Genomic DNA, 26,341 nt, shown 5'->3' with positions numbered 1-26,341 from the left:
AAAGAGTCAGGCATGGGATACCATTCTCCAGATGTTGCTGGTCTCCAACTCCCTTGCCCCTGAAAAAAAAACACCACCTGACGGTCTGAGAAGATTGGAGCTGTAGACCAGCAACACCTGGAGAGGTGTAATTGGCGAAGGTTGCTTTTGCAAGCTAAGGAGGGAGGTGGAGAGGCAGATCTGAAGATGACATAATTTAAAAGTGAAGCTCTTGTCGTTAATATAGTATCATTACTCACTCTGAGCCCTTGGGAGAGGGTGAGCTATATGGTAAATAAAAGGAATCCATAACTAGGCAGGTTGGAAATTGTATGAAAATATAGGTCATTTTAAAAAAAGGTGTTGTCCCTCCAACAGCAAAAATATTCTTGTGGCGAGACTGTAGCTCTGTGGCACAGCACCTGCAAAAGGTCCCTGGCCACGCCAGGTAGGGCTGGGAGAGAACCCTGTCTAAAATCCTGGAGAGCAGCTCCCAGTCAGTGTAGACCAGTGTTTCCAAACCTTGGGTCTCCAGCTACTTTGTGACTACAATTCCCATCATCCCTGACCACTGCTCTTACTAGCTAGGGATAATGGGAGTTGTAGTCCAAAAACAGCTGGAGACCCAAGTTTGAGAAACACTGGTATAGACAGTACTGAGCGAGGTGGACCAATGGGTTTGAGTCAGCTAGAAGGCAGCTTCCGACGTTCAAGCTGGCATTTAAACTATGGGCTCAGCCACACTTTCCATGGGAAACCCACAGTTTAGCGCAGAATCAGAACAAATGGCAATGGGGTTTAATGCAGATTCCCATTGGTTCCGAGTTAACACTAAAGAGCAGGTTTTCTGGGGGAAAGTGACTGGTCGAAGGCAAAAACACTCAGACCCACGCCTGGAAAACAAGCAGAAAACCACTCAGACAAGTGGGGCAAGCCCTATATGTCTAGTGCTGATCCCTAGCAGGACCAGGATGCATGCGCTGTTATCATAGCCACTCCATTCCTGGTGGTTTTTAGATGTATCCCAAAGATGAATTGCATGGACCTGAATATAGAATGTGTGGATGCCTCTGGACATACCGTACCCCAGGAACTGGCTGTGGTTCCCTGTTTTGCTTAGAGGTCAGTGGCAAACCAAGTCATGGTTGAAACAGCCCACGCAGTAAAGGATTCTCTTGCAAATCTCTGTGCTGATGTGACCTGAGCTGCCCCCACCTTCCTTGCCTCTGCTTTGCCCCTGTTACTTAGACCCAACCATTTCCATCCAAGGTCACCTTAACTCCCCATTATCCTGTCCCTTGCAGGTACCTCCCTCCTGTGGGGAGATTTTGATCAGGCAGGATTTCCTTTCTTTGCACCGAGAGAACATGCCCTGCTGCCAACACCCTCCCACTTTCCGTAGAAACATCCACTCAGGAAATCCAGGACCCAAGGAGTCGCACGAGGCAACCGGGAGCCCCCTTAAAGGCTTGATCTCAGATGACACCCAGCAGCTTCTGTCCCCTCTGCTGGGAACGCTCATATTCCGGGTTCGTGATCCGAAGCGAGGGAAAGGCCTCTTGCATTTGAAGGGACCGGGTCTCCTCTGCGAATCCGCTGCTCCAGGGGATGCAGCAATGGCAAAAAAAACCCCCAGCCAAAGCTAGATCACACCCCAGGGGGTTGCGGGTGGAGAGGCTTCGTTGTAAAACAGAGTCGCTCGAGACCTCCTGCTCCCACCACCCGCTCCAGGTGGAAAGAAGGGCTCCTGTACACATGGCACGAGGGTGAGTGGTGTTGGCAACGCCTCTGGAGATGGAGGGCAGCGACGGAAGGGGGTGCCCGTCCTCAAAGGTCTCACATAATGGCACACCGGTTCCTCCGCAGGGCGCCCTGGAAGCGGATGGTGGTGTGGACATGCTTGCACCGGGCGCATCCCACGCTCTTGAGGAGTTCGCTGAAGAGCAGGAGGATGTGCCAGTTGTACTTGGCCGAGCACTCGATGTAGCCGCACTTCCAGGTCTTCTTCACCAGGTTGGAGACGTTCCAGCGGGGGATGACCCGCCCTTTCTGGAGGTCCCTCTTGTTCCCCACGATAATGATGGGTGTGTCCGAGGTGCCAATGACCCTGCCAAGAGAAGGAAAGAGAAGCCTAAATGGTTGGAGAATGAGAGAGGCCAGGCCCAGAGGCTGCTACATCTAGGGCTGCCATACATCTGGAATTTCCCGGATGTGGCCGGGAAGTGTAGATTTTGTGCCAAAATAGAAAAGAAAAACAGCTCAACAACTTTGGCCGTATGTATTAAGTATAGTCGTACCTTGGAAGTCGAATGGAATCCGTTCCGGAAGTCCGTTTGACTTCCCAAAACGTTCAAAAACCCAAGCGTGGCTTCTGATTGGCTGCAGGAAACTCCTGCAGCCAATCAGAAGCCACAGAAGCCCCATCGGACATTCAGCTTCCAAAAGAACCTTCAAAAACCGGAACACTCACTTCCGGGTTTCGATCGTTCGGGAGCCAATTTGTTTGGGAGCTAAGGCGTTTGAGATCCAAGGTACAGCTGTATAGTGATTTAATTTACTGAAGTTGGGAATGCTTAAATGCATTGCTGTGTGTTTAATTCTCAAATGTTCCCCTGTAACTCTTGTGTGATTGGTTAACACTGGTCACATGATAGGTACCTTAATACATTTTCCATTCTTTTTTGTGTGTGAGTAACTTGACGACAATGGCTGCATCTCCATGAACATTGAAAAAGAGACAGTGTTAGATAACTCTCTCTCTAAACACAATAGAGGAGAGGAGTGCTAATATTTCTGTGTGGATGCATGTGGTGGAAAGAAGTACAGAAGTTGATGTTCTCTCAAAGAAGCAGTAAGGTGAAGTTCTGAAGGAGAAAAGGGAAACCTCTCAGAAGGAACTGCATGGCCCACCTGGGCCATGTACAGACGACTGAGTACAAGTACTGGAAAGAGAGAAAGACACAGTTTGTTCGAATGTTTAGCGAAGAAACTGCAATCTTCAACTAAGAAAAAAAAAGCCCGTGCATGGATGAACATGTGAATGTAAATACTTTGCATATATTCTTCTTTGGCTATATGTTCTGCAAGTAAAAGCTTTTTAAATATTTTAACAAGTATTTGTTTTAATTTCAAGAGAAGAGTCGGTATTGCACCTGATTTGGCTTCCTAGCTGCAATTTAGCTACCTTGCCAACAAGTTGCTGAGAACTGCAGTTCGGTACAGTGCTGTTGTGTTCGGGTTCTGCTTGTGGGTTTCCCATATGGGGCATCTGAGAACAGGGTGCTGTACCAGATGAGCCATTGGCCTGATCCAGCACACTCTTCTTCCCTTCTTACAACTTAGGTTACAGCAGGTCCCTTGCAATAGTGATCCAGCAAAGAACACCTGGTTCTTTGGAGAACTTGAGAACATTTATTTCTTGTTGGCTCCAACTGCCCTTCTCCTTCTATTCTCTTAAGAAAGTTAAGCGCGTATAGCTGCGTATACGACTGTGTTTGCCATTCTCAGGATTTGAGAAACTCCAAGTGCCTAGATCACTTGGGTTCCATGCCATGGGAAATCTAAGACCAGAGTTTATAAAGCCAGGAATTTGCCCTGTTCTCGGCGAGAAACCTGGGGCAGGAAATCACTCTGTATAAAGTAGAAGGGATTGGCCGGAGGGAAGACGGATGCTGGTCTAGGCTCCCAGGATTTTGCAACTCATTGGATATCCCCAGTTTCTCCTCCCGTTGAGTATGGGATATTCCAAATGTGGCTGCAACCATAGGATTTGCAGAATGGCATTTACAATATTGGCAGTTTTATTTTCAATGATTCCCTAGGACTGAAATGTGCCTTTCTCACAGCTGCCACACACTGGGACAACCCATCATTTTGAGTCTCCCTGAATTAACATCTGGCTCCACAGCCACCACCCCTTTTTTCCAGTCAGATCCCAGGTGAGGTTGAGCAGAGGCATATTTTTACCTTGTTTCCAGGATCTGCTGCCTAATGGTCTTGACATACTCAAAGCTGTCAAAACAACAGATGTCATAGACCAAGATGTAGGCATGAACGCTCCGGAGGCCTCTGCAGCACACGTCCGCCCACTCCTGCAAGACAGAGAGGGAGAGAGGGACGGATCAGGGAATGTACAACACAGAGAGAGCCATGGGCGTGACCGTAACACCACCAGCAGTCCCCCCCCCCCGCTTAATCCAAGGAGGAAGGGTTCACTCCCAGTCTTCAGCTCAATTGTGGAAGCAATGCCCAGCTCAGGGACAGCTCAGCTCTCCAATTTCTCTTTAAGTACAGTGGTACCTTGGTTCTCAAACTTAAACTGTTCCCGAATCTGTTCCAAAACTAAGGCGCGCTTTCCCATAGAAAGTAATGCAGAATGGATTAATCCGTTCCAGACTTTTAAAAACAACCCCTAAAACAGCAATTTAACATGAATTTCACTATCTAAGGAGACCATTGATCCATAAAACGAAAGCAAGAAACAATGTACAGTGGTTTACGAACAGTCCTGTTTACAAACTACAGTCATACCTCTTGTTACATTTGCATCAGGTTGCGCATTTTCAGGTTGCATCCCGCGGTGACTTGGAAGTACTGGAAAGGGTTACTTCCGGGTTTCACCACTCGCGCATGCGCAGAAGTGGCGAATCGCGACTCGCGCACGCACAGACGCGGAGACATGGGTTGCATTTTGCTCATGTTGTGAACGGGGCTCCGGAACAGATCCCGTTCACAACCAGAGGTACCACTGTATTCAGTTTATGAACTCCGCAAAACCAGAAGTAGTGTTCTGGTTTGTGAACTTTACGTCGGTCTATGAATGGAAGCTGAACAGTGGAAGGGCACCGGTGGCAGGAGGCCTCATTAGGAAAAGCGCACCTCAGTTTAAGAATGGATTTGGTTTAAGAGCGGACTTCAGGAATGGATTAAGTTCATAAACTGAGGTACCACTGTACTGCAGTCAAACAATCAATCAATCAGTAGCTGAACTGGGTTCCACACGGTCACAAAAACAAAAACAAATGAGCTACAAAAACGCAAAATAAATAGCAAAACCAGATAGACCTCAGCGTAGCACTCAAAACGGAAGTGTGGCACTCAAATTGGAAGCGAAACACTCAAAAGAGAGCACATTCTGCTGCCAAACAAAGTTCACAAACCAGAACACTTACTTCCAGGTTTGCAGTGTTTGAGAACCAAGGTACCACTGTAGTAAGAAACCTGTGGTGGGAGGGGGGAGGCCGCAAGGGAAGGCCTCTGAAGTGGGTGCAGCCTACTGAGGTGGGTGGTGGATGCCAGAACGTGAGTGGAATTGAATTGTCTTAAAGTACTTCGTTCTGGGGAAAATGCTCAACCACCTCCTGCCGCCCACACAATGAAAGCGCCTTTGTGGGATGTTCTTTAAATATTCTACAGCCACAATTTGGAGAATGGCAGCCATTTTTTTGTTCCCACCACCTCCAACAATGCCCTGGAATGATGCTATGCTCCAGGGTGCTGGACCAGATGGGCCCTTTTTTGTCCTGATCCAGCAGCCAGACTCTCCATATGTTCTTGTCAGGAGAAGGATCCCAGTTTGGAAGCGTCAGAGCTGTTTGAGGGCGGAAGAGACTGCCTTCGGATGTGGTGGACTCTCCTTTGCTGGAGTCACTGAGTCACAGGCTGGATGTTGTTGTTGTTTAGTCGTTTAGTCGTGTCCGACTCTTCGAGACCCCCTGGACCAGAGCACGCCAGGCACTCCTATTTTCCACTACCTCCCGCAGTTTGGTCAGACTCATGTTTGTAGCTTCGAGAACACTGTCCAACCATCTCGTCCTCTGTCGTCCCCTTCTCCTTGTGCCCCCCATCTTTCCCAGCATCAGGGTCTTTTCCAGGGAGTCTTCTCTTCTCATGAGGTGGCCAAAGTATTGGAGCCACAGGCTGGATAGCTCTCTCCTGACTCCACAGCTGCTTTCGCTCTTTGAGTGCTTCCCTCAGTGGCCAACTGTGCCAACTCTAGAAAGCCCCCAATCCCTCCGTCGCAGAGTCACGCTGTTCCAGTTTTATAAGCATCCATTTCATTTTCCCTTTGCAGAAAGAACATTTGGGAAACAGCAGAACAGCCTGGATTCCATGTGATACCACTCTCCTCCCTCTCTCTGCCCTTGGCACCAAAAGCCCAGCGAATGAAATTGTGAAAGTCCAGCCCAACGGGATGTTAGGGCTACACCTGGGGCTTGCAGATCCTGCTTCTTCCAGCTCACCCTAGGCCACCACTCTGACCCATCTGTGACATCCGAGAAGCTCAGGCAATGGCAGTGTGAGGTGCTGGAACTCAACATGGTGTCAAAAAAGCCTATCACTATGGGAGGACTCGCTAGCGTCTTACAGCAAGCCCAAAGGCAGAATCACTGCACTCTCAGAGCCTCTAGTCGGAGCCCGCGATGCTCATTCTGGTAGTGAAAACCTGGGACATTCTGCATGCCAAGCAGATTCTCTACCACTGAGCCACATATTTCCCCATATATTTTAAAGGAAAATGGGAATGGAAACAATTACAGCAAGCTTGCAACTTACGTGGGGGTCATGTTCCGGGGATCATGCCTGAAGCTGAATTGTGTATAGTCAATACCCATTGAGTGCAATGGTGGATGGGATTGCCAAAGTTGTTTTTCCTGGAACTTCACCCCATTTCTATTTATGTTTGCATTTTTTTGCCATGTGCATAAAGCTAAATGTGGGCTTACTGTACATGCACGTATAGTACATCTGTGCCATCAATGAAAAAAGATGCCCTGGAGCCAACCCGCGCTCCTTGCAGGCTCTTTCCAAAAAGCATGAATTCCATTTATTTCCGGGAGATGATCTGTTGTACGGAGGCACCAGCCATTAGCCTGTGTCTGCTGCGTCCATGAGTAGTTCATGGAAAAGCATCAGCCTTTGTTTGCTTTTAGCTGGAGAGACAAGCTTCATTGCTGCTGCCAAAGTAGGCTGAGATAGTCACAGCAACCCCATCCCAACAATCTAAAATGCAGGTCCACTGCTGCTTCAACTTCTTGTGATGACCCCCCTCCAGAAAAAGAAGAAGAAGTCCTGCAGGGCGTTGGACCCCCGGAGTACCTCCCAACTCTACAATTCTATCATCTATCTCAGGTGGGAGACAATTTTTCAGCCCAAAAGCTACATTGCCTTCTGAGCAACCTCCCAATGCTGGGTGGGGCTAAAGGCAGAAACGAGGTGGAGCAAGAAATGCAAATTTTACCTTTAACTCTAGCTTCTAGACACGCACGCTTCTCTGACTGACTGACTGACTGACTGACTGACTGACTGACTGACTGACTGACTGACTGATTGACTGACTGACTGACTGACTGACTGACTGATTGACTGACTGATTGATTCTATTTCTATGCTGCTTTTTATTCAAATACAGTCATACCTCAGGTTAAATATGCTTCGGGTTGAGCATTTTCGGGTTGTACTCCACAGCGACCCAGAAGTAACAGAACGCGCTACTTCTGGGTTTTGCCGCTCACGCATGCGCAGATGCTCAAAATGACATCATGCACATGCGCAGAAGCAGCGAATCGCTGGTGAGGGCTGTGGTCTAAGGAGAGGGGTGTGGCCTGGAGAGAGTTCTGAGGGCCGGACAGAGAGGCTTGGAAGGCCACTGTTGCCCCCCATGTCAGAAGTCCCATATATTTAGATGAAATGTGTTTTTATTTATCATTACATTTCCTTCCCACCTTTCCTGCAAGGAGTTCAAGGTGGTCACATGGTTCCCACTTCCACATTTTCAACCTCACAACAACCCTGTGAGGTAGGTTAAGCTGAGAGACAGGGCCCAGCCCACAGTCACCCAGCAGGCTTCTTGGCTGAGAGGGGGATTTGAACCCTGGTCTCTCTCCCAGACGGTCGTAGTCGGACACTCTAACCACTAAGCCAGTCTTCTAAGCTTTGGTAGCGTCAGTAGGTTCAAAATCTGTGACTGTGGCTCCACTGTAGTCCAAGGATGTTTTAACACTTATCTCAAATTCCTTTTTGTCACTAAACTCCAAGGGAGGGTCAGCATGCTGTTTTCCTGTGAATTCTGTTTTTTTTAATGGTGGTGATGATAGTGCTTTGTACCCAAGCAATCCAAATCTTGCAAAAAGTAAGGATGGATGAGGTTTCCAATTCAGTATTCATTTAAAGCCAAATCTATCCAATTTGTACTTTCTGACGCAGCAGAGGAACCAAAACACAGCAATCTTTTGAAATTCATATGCAACCGAAATTTGCAATGTGTTTCTCCAACCAAACTAGGTTTCCAAAAATGCATTATGGGGGGAAATAACATACGTCATATTTGGGGAAATGCTTATAAACATGTATACGTCAGTCAAACCTGCATTAATCAGGAGAAATTTGCACTAAAACGCTGATAATTGCAGATTGCTGCAAAACGTAGAAAACTGAATTTCAGGTTGTAAAAAACAACAATACCCGAGAAACCAGAAACCTGGAATCCTGAGCCATGTTAAAAATAGTGCAAATGGAAAAGAAAGGTGGAGAGGAGAATGGGGGAGGGGAGAGACCCCTCTCTCATTTTGCAGAATCCATTCGGCTCATGGCAGGAGCTCCGCAGGGTGGGCTTATCCTTCAGCAGCAGAAACCCCTCTCCTGCCTTGCACACAGAAAGAGCTGTGTTCAAACCCTGGCGGCATGATCCACTGAAAGGAAATAGATCAAGTTCCTAAGAAAAACTTTTCTGGGCCTGGAGATCCTGGGGAGCTGCTGCCAATAAGAGTAAAAAATACTAGGTTGGGTGGGCCAATGGATTAGCCTGGTTAAAGGCAGCTTCCTATTAATAATAATAATAATAATAATAATAATAATAATAATAATAATAGGATATTTGCTTTCACTCTCTGGATTCTGAAATTTTGGCTGGTATTGTACACAGGCTTTCAAACCAGTCTATACGTTTGAGTACGTTTCCAAGCACAATTCAAAGTGTTGGTGCTGACCTTTAAAGCCCTAAACGGCCTGGGTCCTGTATACCTGAAGGAGCGTATCCACCCCCATCGTTCAGCCTGGACACTGAGGACCAGCGCCGAGGGCCTTCTGGTGGTTCCCTCACTGCGAGAAGCCAAGTCTCCACCCCCACCGTTCAGCCTGAACACTGAGGACCAGCGCCGAGGGCCTTCTGGTGGTTCCCTCACTGTGAGAAGCCAAGTTACAGGGAACCAGGCAGAGGGCCTTCTCGGTAGTGTCACCCGCCCTGTGGAATGCCCTCCCACCAGATGTCAAAGAGAACAACTACCAAACTTTTAGAAGACATCTCAAGGCAGCCCTGTTAGGGAAGCTTTTAATGTTTGATGCATTACTATATTTTAATATTTTGTAGGAAGCTGCCCAGAGTGGCTGGGGAAACCCAGCCAGATGGGCGGGATATAAATAATAAATTATTATTATTATTATTATTATTATTATTATTATTATTATTATACGGCCATTTATGGAGAAGGCCATAAAAAGGAGGAGAAAGCCGTCGATGGCTACTAGCAGCACATAGTGTAGTTAAACTGGGGAACTCCCTTCCACATGAGGCTAGGATGGTCATCAACCTAGATGGCTTTGGGAAAAGGTTGGGCAAATTCATGGAGGAGGAGAGGGCTGCTACTGCTTGGCCACGATGGCTCTGTCCTGCCTCCACAGCCGGAGGCAGCAATACTTGTGAATACCAGTTGCCAGGAACCACAGGAGGGGAGAGGGCTCTTGTGCTCTGGTCCTGCTTGCAGGCCTCCCAGAAAACAGACATCTATTTGGCCACTGTGAGAAGAGGACGATGGAACAAGGCAGGGGGTTGGACTAGATGGCCATCGGGATCCCTTCAAATGCCACAATTCTATGTTTCAAGGATTCCATGACCAGATGGGCCACTCGCCTGATGAAGCTGGGCTCTTCTTTGGTTCTTCTTCTCAAAGCCTGATTCCCAGTGCTACTTTGATCTACAGCCGTACCTTGGTTCTCGAACGGCTTAGTCGTCGAACAAAACGCCGCAAACCCGGAAGTCAGGGTTCTGGTTTGTGAACGTTTCTTGGAAGCCAAACTTCCGACGCGGCTTCTGATTGAGCGCAGGAAGCTCCTGCAGCCAATCGAAAGCCACGCCTTGGTTTTTGAATGGTTTCGGGAGTCAAACAGACTCCCAGAATGGATGAAGTTCGATAAGCAAAGTATAACTCTACAGTGATGCCTCAGGTTAAGTACTTAATTCGTTCCAGAGGTCCATCTTAACCTGAAACTGTTCTTAACCTGAGGTACCACTTTAGCTAATGGGGCCTCCCTCTGCCGTTGTGCTGCCACCGCACAATTTCTGTTCTCATCCTGATGCAAAGTTCTTAACCCGAGGTACTATTTCTGGGTTAGCAGAATCTGTAACCTGAAGTGTCTGTAACCTGAAGCATATGTAACCCAATGTATAAGGCCAGGGGAGGGAAGGACTGTCCAGCTAGAGGGCCGCATTCCTTTGTGTGTGAACTCCCGGGGGCCACTCATCAGTGGTGGGCAGGGCCAGAGATGAAAGTGGGTGGAGCGATGGATGCAAATCCCCCCCTTTCCCCCTTTCTCAATGTGGCAGAAAACAAGATTCCTTCCCCTCCTCTCTGACAGGCGGCCTCCTTCTGGGTCCTGCCCAACAATGTCACCATCTCCAGCAAAGCTTCTCCTCCTGCCCCCCCCCCACAAGCCTCCATCTGCTCCTGCATCACACCCACCCACCCATTTGCATTCCAAGGCATGGGCCCAATCCAGTTTGTCCCCGCCATATGCCTCTGTTGATCATTTATCCTGTGCTATTTCCGATTGCCTCATTCGGTGACCTTTCCTTCTTCCCGCACGCAAATCTTCCTCGTCACCTGCTCCTCCGCACTCCCCCCAGGAAGACGCACCCTTTCCAGGGCAGGAGAGGAGAATGAGAGGCGTCATCCTGCATCCCGGAACCTGGCTGGGAGGTCATTGGCATAGCGTGGGTTGTGGCCCTGGGTGCAAATTTCTCAGGGAGGAGCAACTAGCTGCCCCCTTGACAGGCTCCCTCATCAAGGCCAGAGCCACGGGGAGGCTAGCCATGACCAAGCCAGGCGGAGCAGCATCTCCTCCTTGTGGCCATTGAAAAGAGGCCCAAACATGGCCGCCCCTGGGTCAGCTGAGAGGGAGGAAGGGGGGGTGCCAGCGCCCACCGAGGAAGAAGGGAGGAAGAGAAAGGTGGAAAAGCACTGCTGGAGCCACTTGCATTGCCCAGAGCGCCTTGAGGCAAGGACAGGAGGGCGAGTCGACACAGCTTCTTTATACAGGCTCCCAGGGTGGGGTTAGTTTGCAAGGAGAGACAATCCTTCATTAGATTCTGGCCAGCAAAGGGACTGACCGCTGCTTGGTTCACCAGGGCAGCACAACACTTGCCCCGCCCTGGGCACCAGCCACCCACGCTACGCCACTGCCTGGGATGAGAGATGCTGCCTCTATAGTGGCAGGTTCCTTGCAGCCACCTGGAGAGTCAGGCTGAACCGTTCAATGCCAGCTTACGGTTTCTCTTGCGAACTGCAAATTACAGCTTAACATGTACAGCGGTACCTCGGTTTACGAACAGCCCTGTTAACAAACTATTCGGTTTATGAACTCCACAAAACCGGAAGTAGGTGTTCCGGTTAGCAAACTTTACCTTGGTCTATGAACGGAAGCCGAACAGTGGAAGGGCATCAACCAACGGCAGGAGGCCTGATGAGGGGAAAACACGCCTCAGTTTAAGAACGGATTTGGTTTAAGAACGGGCTTCTGGAATGGATTAAGTTCGTAAACCGAGGTAGCACTGTAGAGTTGCACCTCAGTTTTCGAATGTAATCTGTTCTGGAAGACCATCCGCGTTCCGAAATGTTTGAAAACCAAAAACTCAGTACGGAAGCATCAATACGAAAAACTCAATACAGAAGCCATGTGGCATGTTGGACTTCCGAGGCAAGTTTGAAAACCAAAGCATTTACTTCCGGGGTTATGGCGTTTGAAAACTGAATTGTTCACCAATGGAGACATTCAAAAACTGAGGTACCACTGTATATTGCTGCAAAACAGCCTTGGCCAATCTGGCGCCCTGCAGATGTGGTTGGACTGCAGGTCCCATCAGCCCCAGACAGCACTTGCAGGGCCAGAGGCAAAAGGGGTGGAGCATTTATTTCCCCTTTAGCGCACACCCTTCTCTATCATCCATCCATCCAGGCCAGCGAGCAAGAGGCTTCGTCAGAGTTCAAGGACCCATCCCAGCCTGACAAAAGCATGTGGGGTGTGAAGAAGAGGCAGGGAGGGGCGTGGCCTGAGAGAGAGTTCCGAGGGCCACATTTGGCCCCTGGCATGAGGCTTTCAAATAATAAGAAGATAATGAGAAGAAAATCATCATCATCATCATCAGACTTTCTAGATAGTGGCCCATTTGGTGCCTCCTCCCACAAGGCTTGAAGACAATCGTCCTCTCCCACAGTTTACCCATGGGTGGTAGACTGCCTCTGAACATGGAGGTTTCATTCCTAGCCATCAAGATCAACAAAAACCTAAGAGCTCTCCGACAGATCTACCTGGTCCAGTTTCCAGCTCCGCGCAGGTGTCACTGAGAAGCCCACTGTCAATGCACGAAGGCAAACTAAGACTTCCTGTTTTAAATAAATAGGTAGGCAATGAGTCTTCCAAACCCCTGCTAGGAAATTGGAGACTGTGGGTGTCAAGCCTTAGAAAGGCTACCCAGAGATTTATCTCTCTCCATTGTGACTCTATAAACGAGGGACCATCATTTTAAGAAAGGAAAGGTAAAGACGAGGCTTTTGAAGTTATGTTCTCAGGCTGAAGCTGTAGAATTAATCTTGCTCTGAAAATGGGCATGGATAAAAGGGCAGTTTACCAGATCTTTGGCAACTGACAACATAGTTATTACTTTATTATATGGGGGACCTAAAACCAAAGGTTGCGTCGGGTGTGTGTGTTCCTGATCAGGGTTCTTACCAGTCAGCCATGCCACGTCTATTTATCTATTATTTCTATATTTAGAGCATTTGTGGCCCCTTTTTCAGCCCAAAAGGCTGCGAGAGATGCTTACATGAAATCAAAACAAGGCACTCCCTACCGGCAGGAGTGGGGCATGGAAGGTTCCTGGGGCCATGCTGCATTGCCTGCAAGTGCAGCGGGGAGCCCAGCTGGCCGATGCGGCCCTTGGCAGGTGCACCCCCCTAATACTGCCCTCGGCCAATAAAGCGAGATGAGCACCGCAACCCTAGAGTCGGTCACGACTGGACCTAATGGTCAGGGGTCCCTTTACATTTACTTAATACTGGCCAGGTGTGAGGGGGGCTGGGGCCACAGCAGCAAGGCTGGCTGGGCTCAAGAACCCAGGGACTCCGAGCGGCAGGCAGGGCAGGACAGGGATCCCCGCATAGGGGCGCCTGGTTTGTGCCCCCTCAAAATCCTGCCCCTGGGGCAACGGCTTTCCTGCTCCCACCCCATGCTGTGCCCCTGCACCTCACCACCTGCCTCACACCTCTTTTACCTGCGCTGCATGCCCACAAAGCGCCGGCAGCAACACCGACGTCTGGTGAGATTTTGTGAGATCTTGCTGAAGTCTTGTGAGCCCTCATGTGCTCTGTGAGATCTCACAAGGTTTCGGTGAGATCTTGCTAGAAACCAATGCTGGTGGCAGAGTTGGCGGGGCAGGTGGCGGAGGCAAGGCGGGTGTTGCATCTTGGCTTCCGCAGTTCAGGTGAGCATCTTACTCTGCCTCATCAGTGGACCAGGCCTGGTACTATTATTACGAATGGGATTTCTATGAGTACTTTCCCCTAATATAGAGTGGTTTAACAATTAATCCCTCTTCTCAAGGAACTCTGGGAAATAGTAGCTATATAAAGGGGGATCAGGGCCTCCTAACCACTCTCGGCACCCTTAAGAAACTACAGCTCCCATGATTCTTTGGGGGAAGCCACAACTGTTTAAACTGGCATCCTAGTTCTCTAAATGTACGCTGTGCATGTGGCCAGGAACGGACATGCTGCGGGCAAGTGGAGATTCGTATCACTCCTTGCATGTAGAAAGCTAGCGTGTCTGGGAGAAGGATTCAGAATTAACCTTGTTCCTGGCATAGCTGTTTCTCTGTGTGCATGAAGACGCATTTGGACATTGAAACTCCAGACAGACTCATGCCATACATTTAAAGCACTGCCACGCCTCTTTCAGTACAAATGGTTTCCCTCAAAGAATGGTTGAAAGTTGTTGAGGGTTGTTTGGAAGCCTGTTACTCTTCCAGAGCTACAATTTCCAGAGTCCCCTGTGAAGAGAGATGGAAAACTATGGATCTGGTCTGGCTCCCACAGGAGATGGTGATGGCAGACAATGGGCCGTCCTCTGCTGCCCCCTCCTGGCAGAGCCGTCCTCTGCAGGCCTGAGCAGGCGAGGGAGACCTACCTGCAAGGTGTTTACTGGGAACGCCGTGATTGGGGGAAAGTCCATGATCTGCAGGTCGTGGACGTGGCCGTTCATGACCACAGCAGGCAGGTAGACGCGTCGGGTCTTGGTGGGGACACAGACCTCGCTGAACTCGTTGTAGAGGAACTGGCGGACAATGGCGCTCTTCCCGACCCCTTGAGCTCCCAGCACTGCCACCTTGAACGTTGTCACCATGCCTCCCGGCCGCGGTGGCCCTCCTGCGCGACGTGGCGATCGGCTCCTCAGCGCAGTCCGCTGCCTTTGCGCTGCCAGGAAGGCCCCCGGGCTGCATATTCCGGCAGCTGCGATGTCAGCCACAGTCAGCAACCATGTCCTCTCCGGCTTGGCCCGTCACTGGAAGACCAGGAGAAACCACGTCAGGCGGAGGAACAGGAGACAAGGGCACGCAGGGCCAGACCAGGAGTCTGCCAGGTCCAGCGCTAGCTCTCTCTCTCCCTCACTGTGTGCCTTTAGATATAGGACAATGGGAGGTATACTGCCTCCTGCACATGCAGGTTCTATATACAACCTTTTCCCCCAAGGAGCTCAAGATGGCGTACAGGGTTCTTCTCCCCATCCTCATTTAATTTCCTTTCAGAAGTGGATGGGATGTTTTTATCTTTCCTCTTGGTTTAATGTATCTGTGTGAGGTTTACTGTGCATTCAGTTGGTTGTAAGCCCCTTTGGGCTGCCCTGGGCAGGGTAAAGTGACTGACAGACACTGCTTTTTTTTCTAAAAAAATATTTAGGGGTACTCTCATTTTCCTACTCATATTGAAATACTGCCCCTCGGTGAGGCCAAACTTAATTCACAAAATGTTTAGGGGTATACATACCCCTGCGTCCCCCCCTAGGAAAAAAGCACTGCTAAGATATATATACCCATATAATCCTGCTCACATGCTGTGATCTAGGAACACAGAAAGGTGCCTTATTAGGCTTGCCATATTTCAAAAAGGAAATACAAGGACACCATGAAAGCTGTTGAACCCCCAAAACATGATTTTTCGATTTACTTGCTGAAGATTCAGGACAAACCGCCGCCTTCCAGAAATCCCCCTCCCTCCGGACGTCACTTCCAACTTTGAAATCCTGGTAACGTCCAGGAAATCCTGGACCTGTGGCAGACTTATACTGAATCAGACAGTTGCTCCATCTAGCTCAGTATTTTCTGCAGTGACTGACAGAAGATCTCCAAGGTCCCAGACAGGGGTTGTTTTCATCCCTGCCTGGATATGCTGGGAATTGAACCTGGGATTTTCCTCATGCAAAGCAGATACTCTAACCACTGCACTACAACTCCCCCCCGACTCTTCTTGAATGGTCACTGTATAATCAGCTGGGTTGGCACACACAAAATGCAGGGCCTTATCCGTGATGGCCCCTAAACAACCTTCCAATGGACTTTGCCCCTTCTGCTCCAACATTTAGGCAGGTCTTAGGCTGACACCAGCACATTTTGCTGCCATGCTGACCAGAGTAGCAGTGGGATCTCACCTCAACATCTTCCACTAGAAGGAAAGGCGCAGGCCAGCCATAACCTTGCTCCGTCTAGTCACCGCCCCTCAGAATCTGCCGCCTGAGGCAACTGTTTTGCTTTGCCTCATGGGAGGGCCGGCCCTGTTAGAAGACCTTCCTCTATGCAGCTGCAACAAATGCAGGGCTGGCTAAGCTTTCTGGGTCCCAACAGGGGCTCCATGGCAACCTCTTGGGGGCGGGGACTGGATACACGTGGAGGGCATCCCTGAAAAGCAGGCGTGGCAGCCAACCCACAGCCTCACCCGCATCACAGACAAACACCCATCTCACAGGAGTCATAAATAGCTCCATCTCCCAGAGCAGCTTCTGCTTCTGTTCTGCTGGGGCTATTTTCCCTCTCGTACTCCATCTTCCCCTCCCTTGCGTGTCACTTTCTGAGGGCGTTCTGCTCTTAAAAGCAGCTGAAAATACCTTGAATAAATAAAATGCATTTCAACAAGAACAGAAAAACAGACACTCTATTATGTCCTTTTAAATGTGTTTGTGGGACGGGTTGCAAGTAGGTAGCTGTGCTGGTCTGCCGTAGTCAAAACAAAATAAAAAAAATCCTTCCAGTAGCACCTTAGAGACCAACTAAGTTTGTTCTTGGTATGAGCTTTCATGTGCATGCACACTTCTTCAGATACACTGAAACAGAAGTCACCAGATCCTTATATATAGTGAGAGGGTGGGAAGGGGTATTACTCAGAAGGGTGGTGGGAGATGGGTGATTGGCTGATAGGTGTGGTAAACCTGTTGACGACTGTTAAAGACTGCAATTGGTCTTACAGGAAAAAGCAAGGGGTGAGATGGCTAAAAATAGCTATATCATGTATAATGAGATAAGAATCCAGTGTCTCTATTGAGACCAGGTATCTCCCTGGTTTTAAGTTTGGTAATAAGTTGCAATTCAGCAACTTCTCTTTCCAGTCTATTTCTGAAATTCTTTTGTAATAAGACAGCTACTCTGAGATCTTGTATAGAATGTCCTGGGAGATTGAAGTGTTCTCCTACTGGTTTCTCTGTCTTGCGATTCCTGATATCAGTTTTATGTCCATTTATCCTTTGGTGTAGGGTTTGACCTATTTGTCCAATATAGGGAGCTGAAGGGCACTGTTGGCATTTGATGGCATACACAATGTTAGAAGATGAGCAATTAAATAGTCCTGAGATGGTATGTTTGATGTTGTTGGGGCCAGTAATGGTGTTGTCCGGGTGTATGTGGCAGCAATCTGGGTTTATTGCAGGCTCTGGTACCAGTGTCCATGTTAAGTCTGGTTATTGTATTATTGTGGGTGAGGAGTTGTAGTCGGGTGTGGGACGGGTGTGTCTGTGTGTGTTATTGGTCTGCTTTTGGTTGTGTTCTTGCATTTCCGGTTCTTGTTTTGTAGTTTTATGTTGTGAACCGCCCTGTGACCTTCGGAAGAAGGGTGGTATACAAATATAGTAATTAAAAAAAAAAGAGTGGAGGGTCTTCGAGAGCGTGGCACCCCATGGGGAGTGCTGAGACAGGAACCAGCCCAACACCTTCTCAATAACTGACTACATGGGACTGGCAGAAATGACTGGCAGAATCCGAGACCAGGGGAGAGAGACAGCGGAAGAAGATTGGAAGAAATTTAAGGACTATCTTAAGAAACATTGCAAAATTAATGAATGTTAGTATGACACTGGTTTAGAATTTACGTGGTTTCTAGCGGTAATGGATAAGTAAAAAGAAAAGAAAGGTCAAAAATTAAATGAAAATTAAGAGAAAGGATTTGCTGAACCAATAAATTAGAAATTGGAATACAGAAAGGGGAGGTATGAGGAAGTCGGGGAAGTAAGTTACAAGAAAATAAGGGATTGAAAGTATACTTGTTTTTTACTCTTGTCTGTTTGTATTTTTGTATTTTTGTTTTGTTTTATTTTATATAAATTTTTGAAATTTTAATAAAAATCTTTAAAAAAAAAACACCTTCTCAATAACTGAAAGACCTCTCCTTTCCTCACAGACCCTTTCCGATGCTGAGATTGGCAAAGGCAGGGCCTTTTTGGTAGCTCCTCTGCCCTCAGAGGCTTGGGAGAGAGGGCCTTCTCTGGGGTGACTTCTAAGCTGTAGAATTCCCTCTCCACAGAGGTGCATCTGTACAGTTTCCTGAGGATTTTGGCCTGGGCCTTTTGAACCTGAGGTGTATATTTTTAGGAGCCACCTTATTTCTGTGATTATAAGTTGTGTGAAACCCTTTTTAATATTGTGTTTTGACTGCTGTAACGCTCCCTGGGACCTTGGATGAAAGGTGGGCAGTGAAAAACAAGAAACAAACAACACTGCAACTGGTCTTGCGTAAGCAATAGGCACATGTCAGCCAGGCAAGAACGCTCAAGATGAGATGCAGCGCCGGGGAGGAAGTACCGAGGGCCAAGCAGAAAGACCTGGAGGGCCGCATTTGGCCTCTGGGTGTGTGGTTCCCCACACCTCCCCTAAATTGTATGGGGCTGCATTATCTGGAGGATTTGTATTTGAGGCCCTGTCCATGTGCAAAGTGACCCAATCGGACAGAGACTGCCTGGGGGTGGCCCCGCATTGGTGGGATGTGGGGAGGTTTTCAGGTGGGCTGCTGACACAGTGGTGCTGTTTTATTCTGCTTATCATCTGTGCCAGGTAGACTGTGTTTTTTTAACACGCTGACTAATTCCAATGCTTTCGGCATGATTTAAAAGGCTGAAGACCTTTATTTATTTATTTATTTGTTTGTTTGTTTGTTTGTTTGTTTGTTTGTTTGTTAAATTTCTATAATTAAAGAGGTTTTGGTCTGGCTACTGTCCACTAATGTTTGCTGCTTTGTGAGGAGATTCTGAACTACAACTCGGTGACATAAGGAGAGCCAAAGGTTCCCCATATGTCTCCTCAGAAGTGGGATACAAATATATGAAATCAGGAGTGGGGGACCTGTGCCCCTCCAGATGTGGAAGGACTACAGCTCCCATCATCCCTGACCATGGGCCATGCTGGTTGGGGCTGATGGAAGTTGTAGTCTTACAGTGCGAGGACTACAGATTCTCTACCCCCATCTCAAATGAATAAAAGTTTCCTAATCAAACTTTGGAAGAAGCCAAGAAATGGACACTCCCTCAGTGACACCTACCAGGCAGGCAAAAGTAAAATTGGTAACACCTCTGCATCTGTAGGGCAAACTTCACCTGTGGAATAACTGCACAAGAGCACCAGCGGAGGAAAAGGTGGCAACCCTGCTCCCACCCTCTTGACTCTGCCACACCTGGCAATGCCTGATATTTATTTCAAAAAATACAAGCCCGGCTGAAGTTAATTAAACTCCTGGTGTTATCACTGCTGCCTCTGTGCTTAATGTAATCTGCTTGTACAGATCTTTCTGATGCAATCAAGTCAGCGACGTGTTAATTTAGGAGGCCGCTGGAATGAACTGCTCTCACCTGCTCTCTATAAATCCATAAAACTCTACAGTTCCAAGAATCTCCCTTTCCACAGTGGAGTCTAAGGGCTGGGATTTCTGAATGGGTAGCCGCTCACTTTCAGTTCCCTTTAACTACTCCCGTCATGCAGTTCAAATATTTCCCACACGCCTCTTTGCCCTTGCCATAGCTCAGAAGTGGGGAACATCTGAGGCACAGCGGATGCCCTTGGACTCCAACTCCCATCAGCCCCAGCCACTATGGCCAATGGTCAGGGATGATGGGAATTGGAGTCTGGAAGGCCACGGGGTCCCTGACCTTGCTATAGGTCAGAGATGGGGAATTGCAGGCCAAATGTGGCCCCCCAGGCCACTCTATCTGGCCCTTGGGACACCTCCTTACAAGCCGAACCCCTCCCCAGCCACACCCCTTACTGACCCTGCCAAAAAAAAACCCTCCCTTAGTGTCCTTGAACTCCGATAATGCCTCTTATCTGTCTGGATAGAGGGCAGGAGTTGTGGTGAATATGTTCTGAAACAAACAGGCTGCAGAAAGGTAAAATTTATTATGGATTTGTGTTTTTATATTGTGAGTTTATGTTGTAAGCACCATAAGACCTGCAGGTATAGGGCGGTATAATAATAATAATAATAATAATAATAATAATAATAATAATAATAATAAATTTCACATTTGATGCTCCACCTGTTTGTGTCTCTAGTTACACTCATCACTGGCATTTGGACTCAAGAAGATGGGCCTTGGGCCTGATCCAGCTGCTAGTCCTTCCTACCTTCTTATGAGAGCATTCCCTCCAACATGTTGCAGAGGAAAATCATAACATTCCTTTCAGGGCCACACTCCCCAAAATGGGTGATTTTGAGGGCCACACTTTCATGGGAGCCAGGTGACCGGCGAGAGAGCATGGCCCCCCAAAATGGGCGCCTATTGGAGCCACCCTATCGCGGGAGCCAAAATGAGACATCCCGGGACCCAATCAGAAGCCGGGGTGGCATCTGTAATTCTGGGATGAGTAGAATAGTTGAAGGGAAAGTGAGAGAGAGAAAATCAGTGGCAGGCAGTGTCCCAGATGGGCCAATGGGCCAATGCAATATCAGGCAGCCTCTGTGATGTCCTCTAGATGTTCTGAACTATGACTCCCATCGGGAGCCGATGGAAGTTGTAGTCCAAAACATTTTGGAGGTCAACAGGGAAGCAAAGGCCGGTTTAGACTCCAAGCTGCTCAGGGCACAAACCTGTCCCCCTGGACTTTTGAAATGCTGCACGTGTTGATTACAAGTGTGCAATTGATTGATTGATTGATTGATTGATCGATCGATCGATCGATCTATCATCTATCTATCTATCTATCTATCGACAGACATATCTGATGCGAGATGAGCGCCGCACCCCATAGTCAAGTTTGACTGGACGTAACCGTCCAAGGCTCCTTTACCTAAATATACATATATGTGCACATGTTTACATTTTCTTCTAGTCTGCAAACATAAATGGAATTTCCTTCTGCCAAAGAATCCAGGTCACACTGGACTGCCCCGCTCCCCGTCCTCTGTTTGAAGGGGCCCTGTGTTTGAAGGGGCGCTTGCTCTGAGTCCAGTTTAAAGAGAAAGAACCCTAAGGAGGGAGAAGCGCCAAGGGTGGGGGTTGGTGGTGCAGAGGCTTTCATTTTCCCACCCACAGTGAGCACCTATACCACAAAGTAAGGAGGCACCCGCAGGCCACCTGCCCACAGCCTTCCCCACTAGGGTGAGACGGCTTGTGTTCCTATTCAAATCACAGCCCTGCTTTCTAATTTTGCATCTATGCATATAAATCAGCACATGCAAATCTTATGTAAACCTGTGTCCTCCTTTCCCCCTCTTTTCCAAGGGATGAACGACCTCTTTTTTTCTTTTGACAAAAACTAGATTGCCAAGCTAACTCCGGCTTTGCGATGGGGCTTTTTGGACAACCCAGCAACAGATCTCCCGAAATACCTTCGGTGCTCCTCGCACCCCCTCCAACTTTTAAAGTCTGCATTGACTCTCCGCTGCCAAGGCTGGTATCTGGCATCCTAGCAGAAGCCTTATGCCCAGGGGGAATTCAAAGATTCCAAGGGCACCTGGGATTCTGCCAGACTCCACCAAACTCCCACCGTAACAGGAGAATAAGCAGGTACCTCAAGGGAAGAGGGAAGGCCCACCTGGCAGATACAGGGGTGGGGGATATTTTTGGAAGTTTGTGGGAAGATGGCGAGCATCTGGAAAGAAGAGAGACCTCGGCCCAAGCTAAGAACAGCCCCGCTGGATCAAACAGAAGGTCCAGATTTCTGAGCATCCTGTTGCTCACAGTGACCAATCAGAGGTTTGTTGGGAGCCCATAAAACAGGGTGCAAAGGCAAGAGGCCTTCTTTATTGTCTGTCACCTGGCAGCTGGGAACCAGAGGCAGATTGCAGCCTGTCTCTGGATACCAGCAATCAAAGCAAACAGGTGTGGATGGTAGGCCTATCCTTCCCTATGAATTTGCCTCAGACCAAGCAACTTTTGTTGTTGTCCCGCTTGCTGCCACCATCACTACTACACTGTTTCGACATTTGTATAAACCACTGGGGGGGGGGTGTCTACCCACTTAAGAATGTAACAAGAGCCAACGACCCACCTGGTGCAGTATCCTGTTCTCACAGTGGCCAATCAGATGCCTCTGCTGGGAAACCCGTAAGCAGGATTCGAGCAGGAGAGAACTCTCCCCTCCTGCAGCTTCTAGCCACGGATACAGTGGTCCCTTGGGTTAAGAACTTAATTAGTTCCAGAGGTCTGTTCTTAACCTGAAACTGTTCTTAACCTGAGGTACCACTTTAGCTAATGGGGCCTCCCGCTGCCGCTGCATGATTTCTGTTCTCATCCTGAGGTAACATTCTTAACCTGAGGTACTACTTCCGCGTTAGCGGAGTCTGCAACCTGAAGCGTCTGTAACCTGAGGCGCCTGTAACCTGAGGTACCCACTGTACTCACAGAAGTGTTACTGCCTCCCAAAGCGGTGCAGAAACGGTTAATGAAAACAAACAGAATGCATCTATACAAGCTGAAGGCCCTCACCACAGCTCCTGATGGCAAATTCCACAGAGCAATTGTTTGCTGCTGAATAAGTTATTTCATCCTGAGTCTGCAGCCAGCCAAGTTGCAGCAGGATGGAGGGAAGGAGGAAAAGTCTGTTCTCCCTCCTCAATCTCTCTCACACCATACGCACTTTTAGAAACCTCTGTGGTGTGCCCCTTAATTCTCCTTTCCCTCTTAAACTCAAAAGCTTGACTGCATTTTTTCATAACATGAGAAGATAAAAGCCTGCCTGCAGGATCAGGCCAGTGGCCCCTCTAGGCCAGCATCCTGTTCTCACACGGGCCAATCAAGATGCCTCTGGAAAATCGGCAAGCCGGGCCTGAGTACAAGAGCAGCCCTCTCCCCTCCTGCAGTTTCCAGAAACTGGAATGCCTAATATTTCCAGTGTTTAGGGTCTCTAAAGGACTTGATCCCACCCTGGGTTTATGACCTGCATTTTGGACTCTGGAGTGAGCTGCTTTGGAGTTAGTCAGCCTCTCCACATCGAGAACCTGGACCTGAAAGTCGGCTCCAGGGTGTGTGTGTGTGTGTGTGTGTGTGTGTGTGTGTGTGTGTAGAACAGCACCAAAGTTTAGGAGGCCCACACCTGCATGCCAGAGAACAGCTAGGTGTGCATATGCAGGGATGACAAGACAAGCACACGCCCGTCCTGGCAGCCCATCCATGCGCAGCCTCCGGAGCACATGGATCCTCACAAACGGAGGCTGCCACATTTTGTCAGCTGATCTGTGGCAGCAGTGTGTGAAGGCAGCATGCGCGGCCTGGTAAACAGATACACAGAGACACACACACATAGACATAGTGCATCATGCATCATGTCCAGAGCATTGTGAAGTTGAGGGTGAGGAGAAGGAATTGTGGTTTTAAATGTACACCCCTGGTTTGCCCAGAAAACATTTCTATGCTGTTTTTGGCTTGCCTAAATAAAAATGTATTTGCAGGCACCAAACGGAGTGCAGGAAAAGCCGCTGTCTGATGTCAACAGGCAGGCAGTTCCAAAATGTGGGTGCTGCCACACTAACAGGTTGATTTCTTATAAGTGCAGAGCAGGTCATAATCATAGAATCATGGAATTGGAAGGGACCACGTGGGTCAACTAGTCCAGCCGCCTGCAATGCAGGAATCTTTTCCCCAACGCGGGACTCGAACTCACAACCCTGAGATTAAGAGTCGCATGCTCTACCGACTGAGCTATCCCAGACTAGAGAGAGGGTGCTGTTGCTCTTGTGGGCTTCCCAAAGGAGGCATTTTGTTGGCCACTGTGAGAACAGGGTGCTAGGCTCCATGGGCCCACATGGGGTTGATCCAGCAGCCAGGCTCTTGGGGTGCCCTTACGTTGAGAGACTTGAGAGTGCAGGAATTTAAAGAGCTAATGGAGCAGCGCTCTGACTCAGTATAAGAGTTCAGAACAGCACTTACATAGGAGACTGCCTTGTATCTGCGCATTGGACCACGCAGCTCAATATTGTCTACACTGACTGGCAGCCACTCCCCAGGATTTCATACAGGGGTCCCACCCAGCCCTACCTAGAGATGTCTGGGATGCCTGCAAACCAGGTGCTATGGCCCTACCTGTCACATAGGTGCCAAGGGCCCAAAGTTGTTCTTTTTTGGGGGGGCAAACTGAATGCACCTGACAATCTCAGACAAACCCTCACCCCGAAGAGCAAACTCATCTACATGTGTGTTATTGTGGCAGCATATTATACCTCCCCACACACAACATCTCGGACCCAACATGTGGGCGGTGAATGCCCACCCACACGCACCTCCATGCACAGTGTGCCGAGCATATTGTCCACACGCAAGCTACCATGTGGCCCATCACACCATGCGCAGGGAGGGGGGAGTGTGTGTTTGTCGGGGGTGCCACTCTGGCAACCCAGGAAGGGAATTCAAGATGTGCCATGCGCCAGCTCCAGAGGTCGGGGAGACTCAGCAGGCCTCGTGTGATCACCCGCTTGCAGTTTAAGGGCTGAGCTGGCGAGCATCACAGTGGAATTTAAGGTATGGGGCTTCATGTGCCAGGAGTGAAGGCCTCTCTTGCTTCAAGTCGGTCTTCTCTATGCTTGCAGGGAAACTGAGCAGCCCAAAATCCACACAAGACCCACCACTTGACTTCCACACAGACCCCTTCTGTGATGCCAGAGTAACTGTACCACCACGCTACAGCTGGGGGCACAAGACCCCCTTTGAAGAAAGTGATGGTTTTGGAGAAACCAGGGAGGTGCAGCATCTGTGGAAACAGGTATGAGTTTCCTTGGCTGAACAGGTAGCCACAGTCACAGTCACAGGACTTTCAAATGCACCCCCGGTTTGGCTTCTGGGTAGGGGACCCAAAACTAGGTCCTTGGCCCTAACACACATCCTGAGGAGAGAGTAATAACAACCCCTCCCCATCAACTCCTTCCAGGTGCACGGTTTTAACTTTGAGCATCAGCTAGAATCCTCCCACCCGTCACTGCTGCGCTGAGTCCAGAGGACAGGTGCATCTGGTGCATCTCACCTGTGCAGCGCCCTTTGCTCCACCTCCCCATAGATGGGCGCCCCTCGGGAAGGGGGAGCCCTCCTCCTCCCCCTCACCGCCTTCCTCCCACCCACCCCAACCCACCCTTTACCTTGCAGAGATGACGAGGAGGCCAAGGACACTCGCCCCCCCAGGCGGTGTCTCCAGTGATGGGTCCCAAATCCTTGAAAAAACGGGGGGTGCCTGCTGGTTGCAGAGAAGGAAAGATATTCCATTCAGTATCCTCACGCAGATCTTGGAAGGTTTTGGAGTTGTTGGGGGAGGGGCAGCTCGGATCGGTGTGTAATATATATATATATATTGCAGAGAACTGGGGGCTGCAGCGCTTACTTGGAGGCAAAAAATAATAATCTGGTAAAACGAAACCTGCGATGGTAAAGGGAAGGAGGCTGGTTCTACAATTGAAACAATTTCTCTCTCATCTGATCTGGGTTGTTTTTTTTTATTTTCCTCCCCCCCTCCAACAAAAATGAGAAATAGATTCTTCTCCTCCCCACCCCCCCTTCCTATATTTTCTTGCAATGCAGGGAAGTCAGCTTGGATGGAGAGAACAGCCTCTGTGTGCGTGTATGTGTGAGGATAGAGAGAAGGGGGGGTTGGAAATCTCCTGCTACTGATTGCAGGAGATCCACAGGGTCACAAAGCCTGACATGTTCTGTCGAGAGAGAGAGAGAGAGAGAGAGAGAGAGAGAGAGAGAGAGAGAGAGAGAGAAAACAGCTAAAGGCTTCACAGTTTCACCCCTGTGAGTTTCTCTTTAGCAGCAGGTGTGGATTGGGGCCATAAAGCTCAGAAGGACGTCAGACCAGCTGTGGGTGCTATAGGGTGCCTATAGGGTCGCTGGATGATGCTGTCGGAAGAGAGCTTTCCATGCGTTCCCAGCCATCAGCCGGGTCAGAGGGAGTGTTTCGGCCACTGGGTATTTAGGAAGGTGAGCATAAGAAGATCCTGCCAAGAATCCTGTTCTCACAGTGGCCAACCAGGTGCCCTCTCCCCTCCTGTGGTTTCCAGCACCTGGTATTCAGACACATTGCTGCCTCCGATCCTGGAGGCAGGGCATAGCCATTGTGGCTAGTAGCCAAGGACCGCCTTCTCCTCCACGAATTTGTTTCATCCGCTTTCAAAGCCACCCATCCATGTTGGCAGCCATTACTGCCTCCTGCGGGAGGGAGTTCCACAAATTAACAGTGCGCTGCATGAAGAAGTCCTTTCCTTGATCAGTCCTCAATCTTCAAACATTCAGCTTCCCGGGATGTCCACAACCTCTGGTGTTGTTAGAGGGGTAGGAAAACTTCCGTATCTGCTTTTGCAAA

General features: G+C 49.0%; 1 protein-coding gene across 1 annotated transcript; it reads right to left on the bottom strand.

The window, feature by feature from the left end:
* Positions 1–1,056: 1,056 nt before the first annotated feature.
* Positions 1,057–25,612, bottom strand: RASL10B (RAS like family 10 member B). The gene is made up of 4 exons (XM_053367468.1): positions 25,122–25,612; positions 14,434–14,808; positions 3,946–4,070; positions 1,057–2,086 (listed from the first exon to the last, which is right to left on the bottom strand). The coding sequence occupies exons 2-4, from the start codon at positions 14,647–14,649 to the stop codon at positions 1,816–1,818; spliced, it is 612 nt and encodes a 203-aa protein (XP_053223443.1). The 5' UTR covers positions 14,650–14,808; positions 25,122–25,612; the 3' UTR covers positions 1,057–1,815.
* Between the last annotated feature and the right edge of the window lie 729 nt (positions 25,613–26,341).

The sequence above is a fragment of the Podarcis raffonei genome, chromosome 15, assembly GCF_027172205.1.
Source record: "Podarcis raffonei isolate rPodRaf1 chromosome 15, rPodRaf1.pri, whole genome shotgun sequence".
In the NCBI taxonomy this organism is placed as follows: Eukaryota; Metazoa; Chordata; class Lepidosauria; order Squamata; family Lacertidae; genus Podarcis; species Podarcis raffonei.
The sequence above is the reverse complement of the archived record's forward strand: the minus strand, read 5'-3'. Positions and strand labels throughout refer to the sequence as shown.

Excerpts from the sequence above, each read along its gene's own strand:
- RASL10B (XM_053367468.1), bottom strand. The coding sequence starts at position 14,649 with ATGGTGACAACGTTCAAGGTGGCAGTGCTGGGAGCTCAAGGGGTCGGG. Across the intron at positions 4,071-14,433 it reads TCCCAGTAAACACCTTGCAG|GAGTGGGCGGACGTGTGCTG; the intron begins GTAGGTCTCCCT and ends TCTGTCTTGCAG. Across the intron at positions 2,087-3,945 it reads CAGCAGATCCTGGAAACAAG|GGTCATTGGCACCTCGGACA; the intron begins GTAAAAATATGC and ends TTCTCTTGGCAG.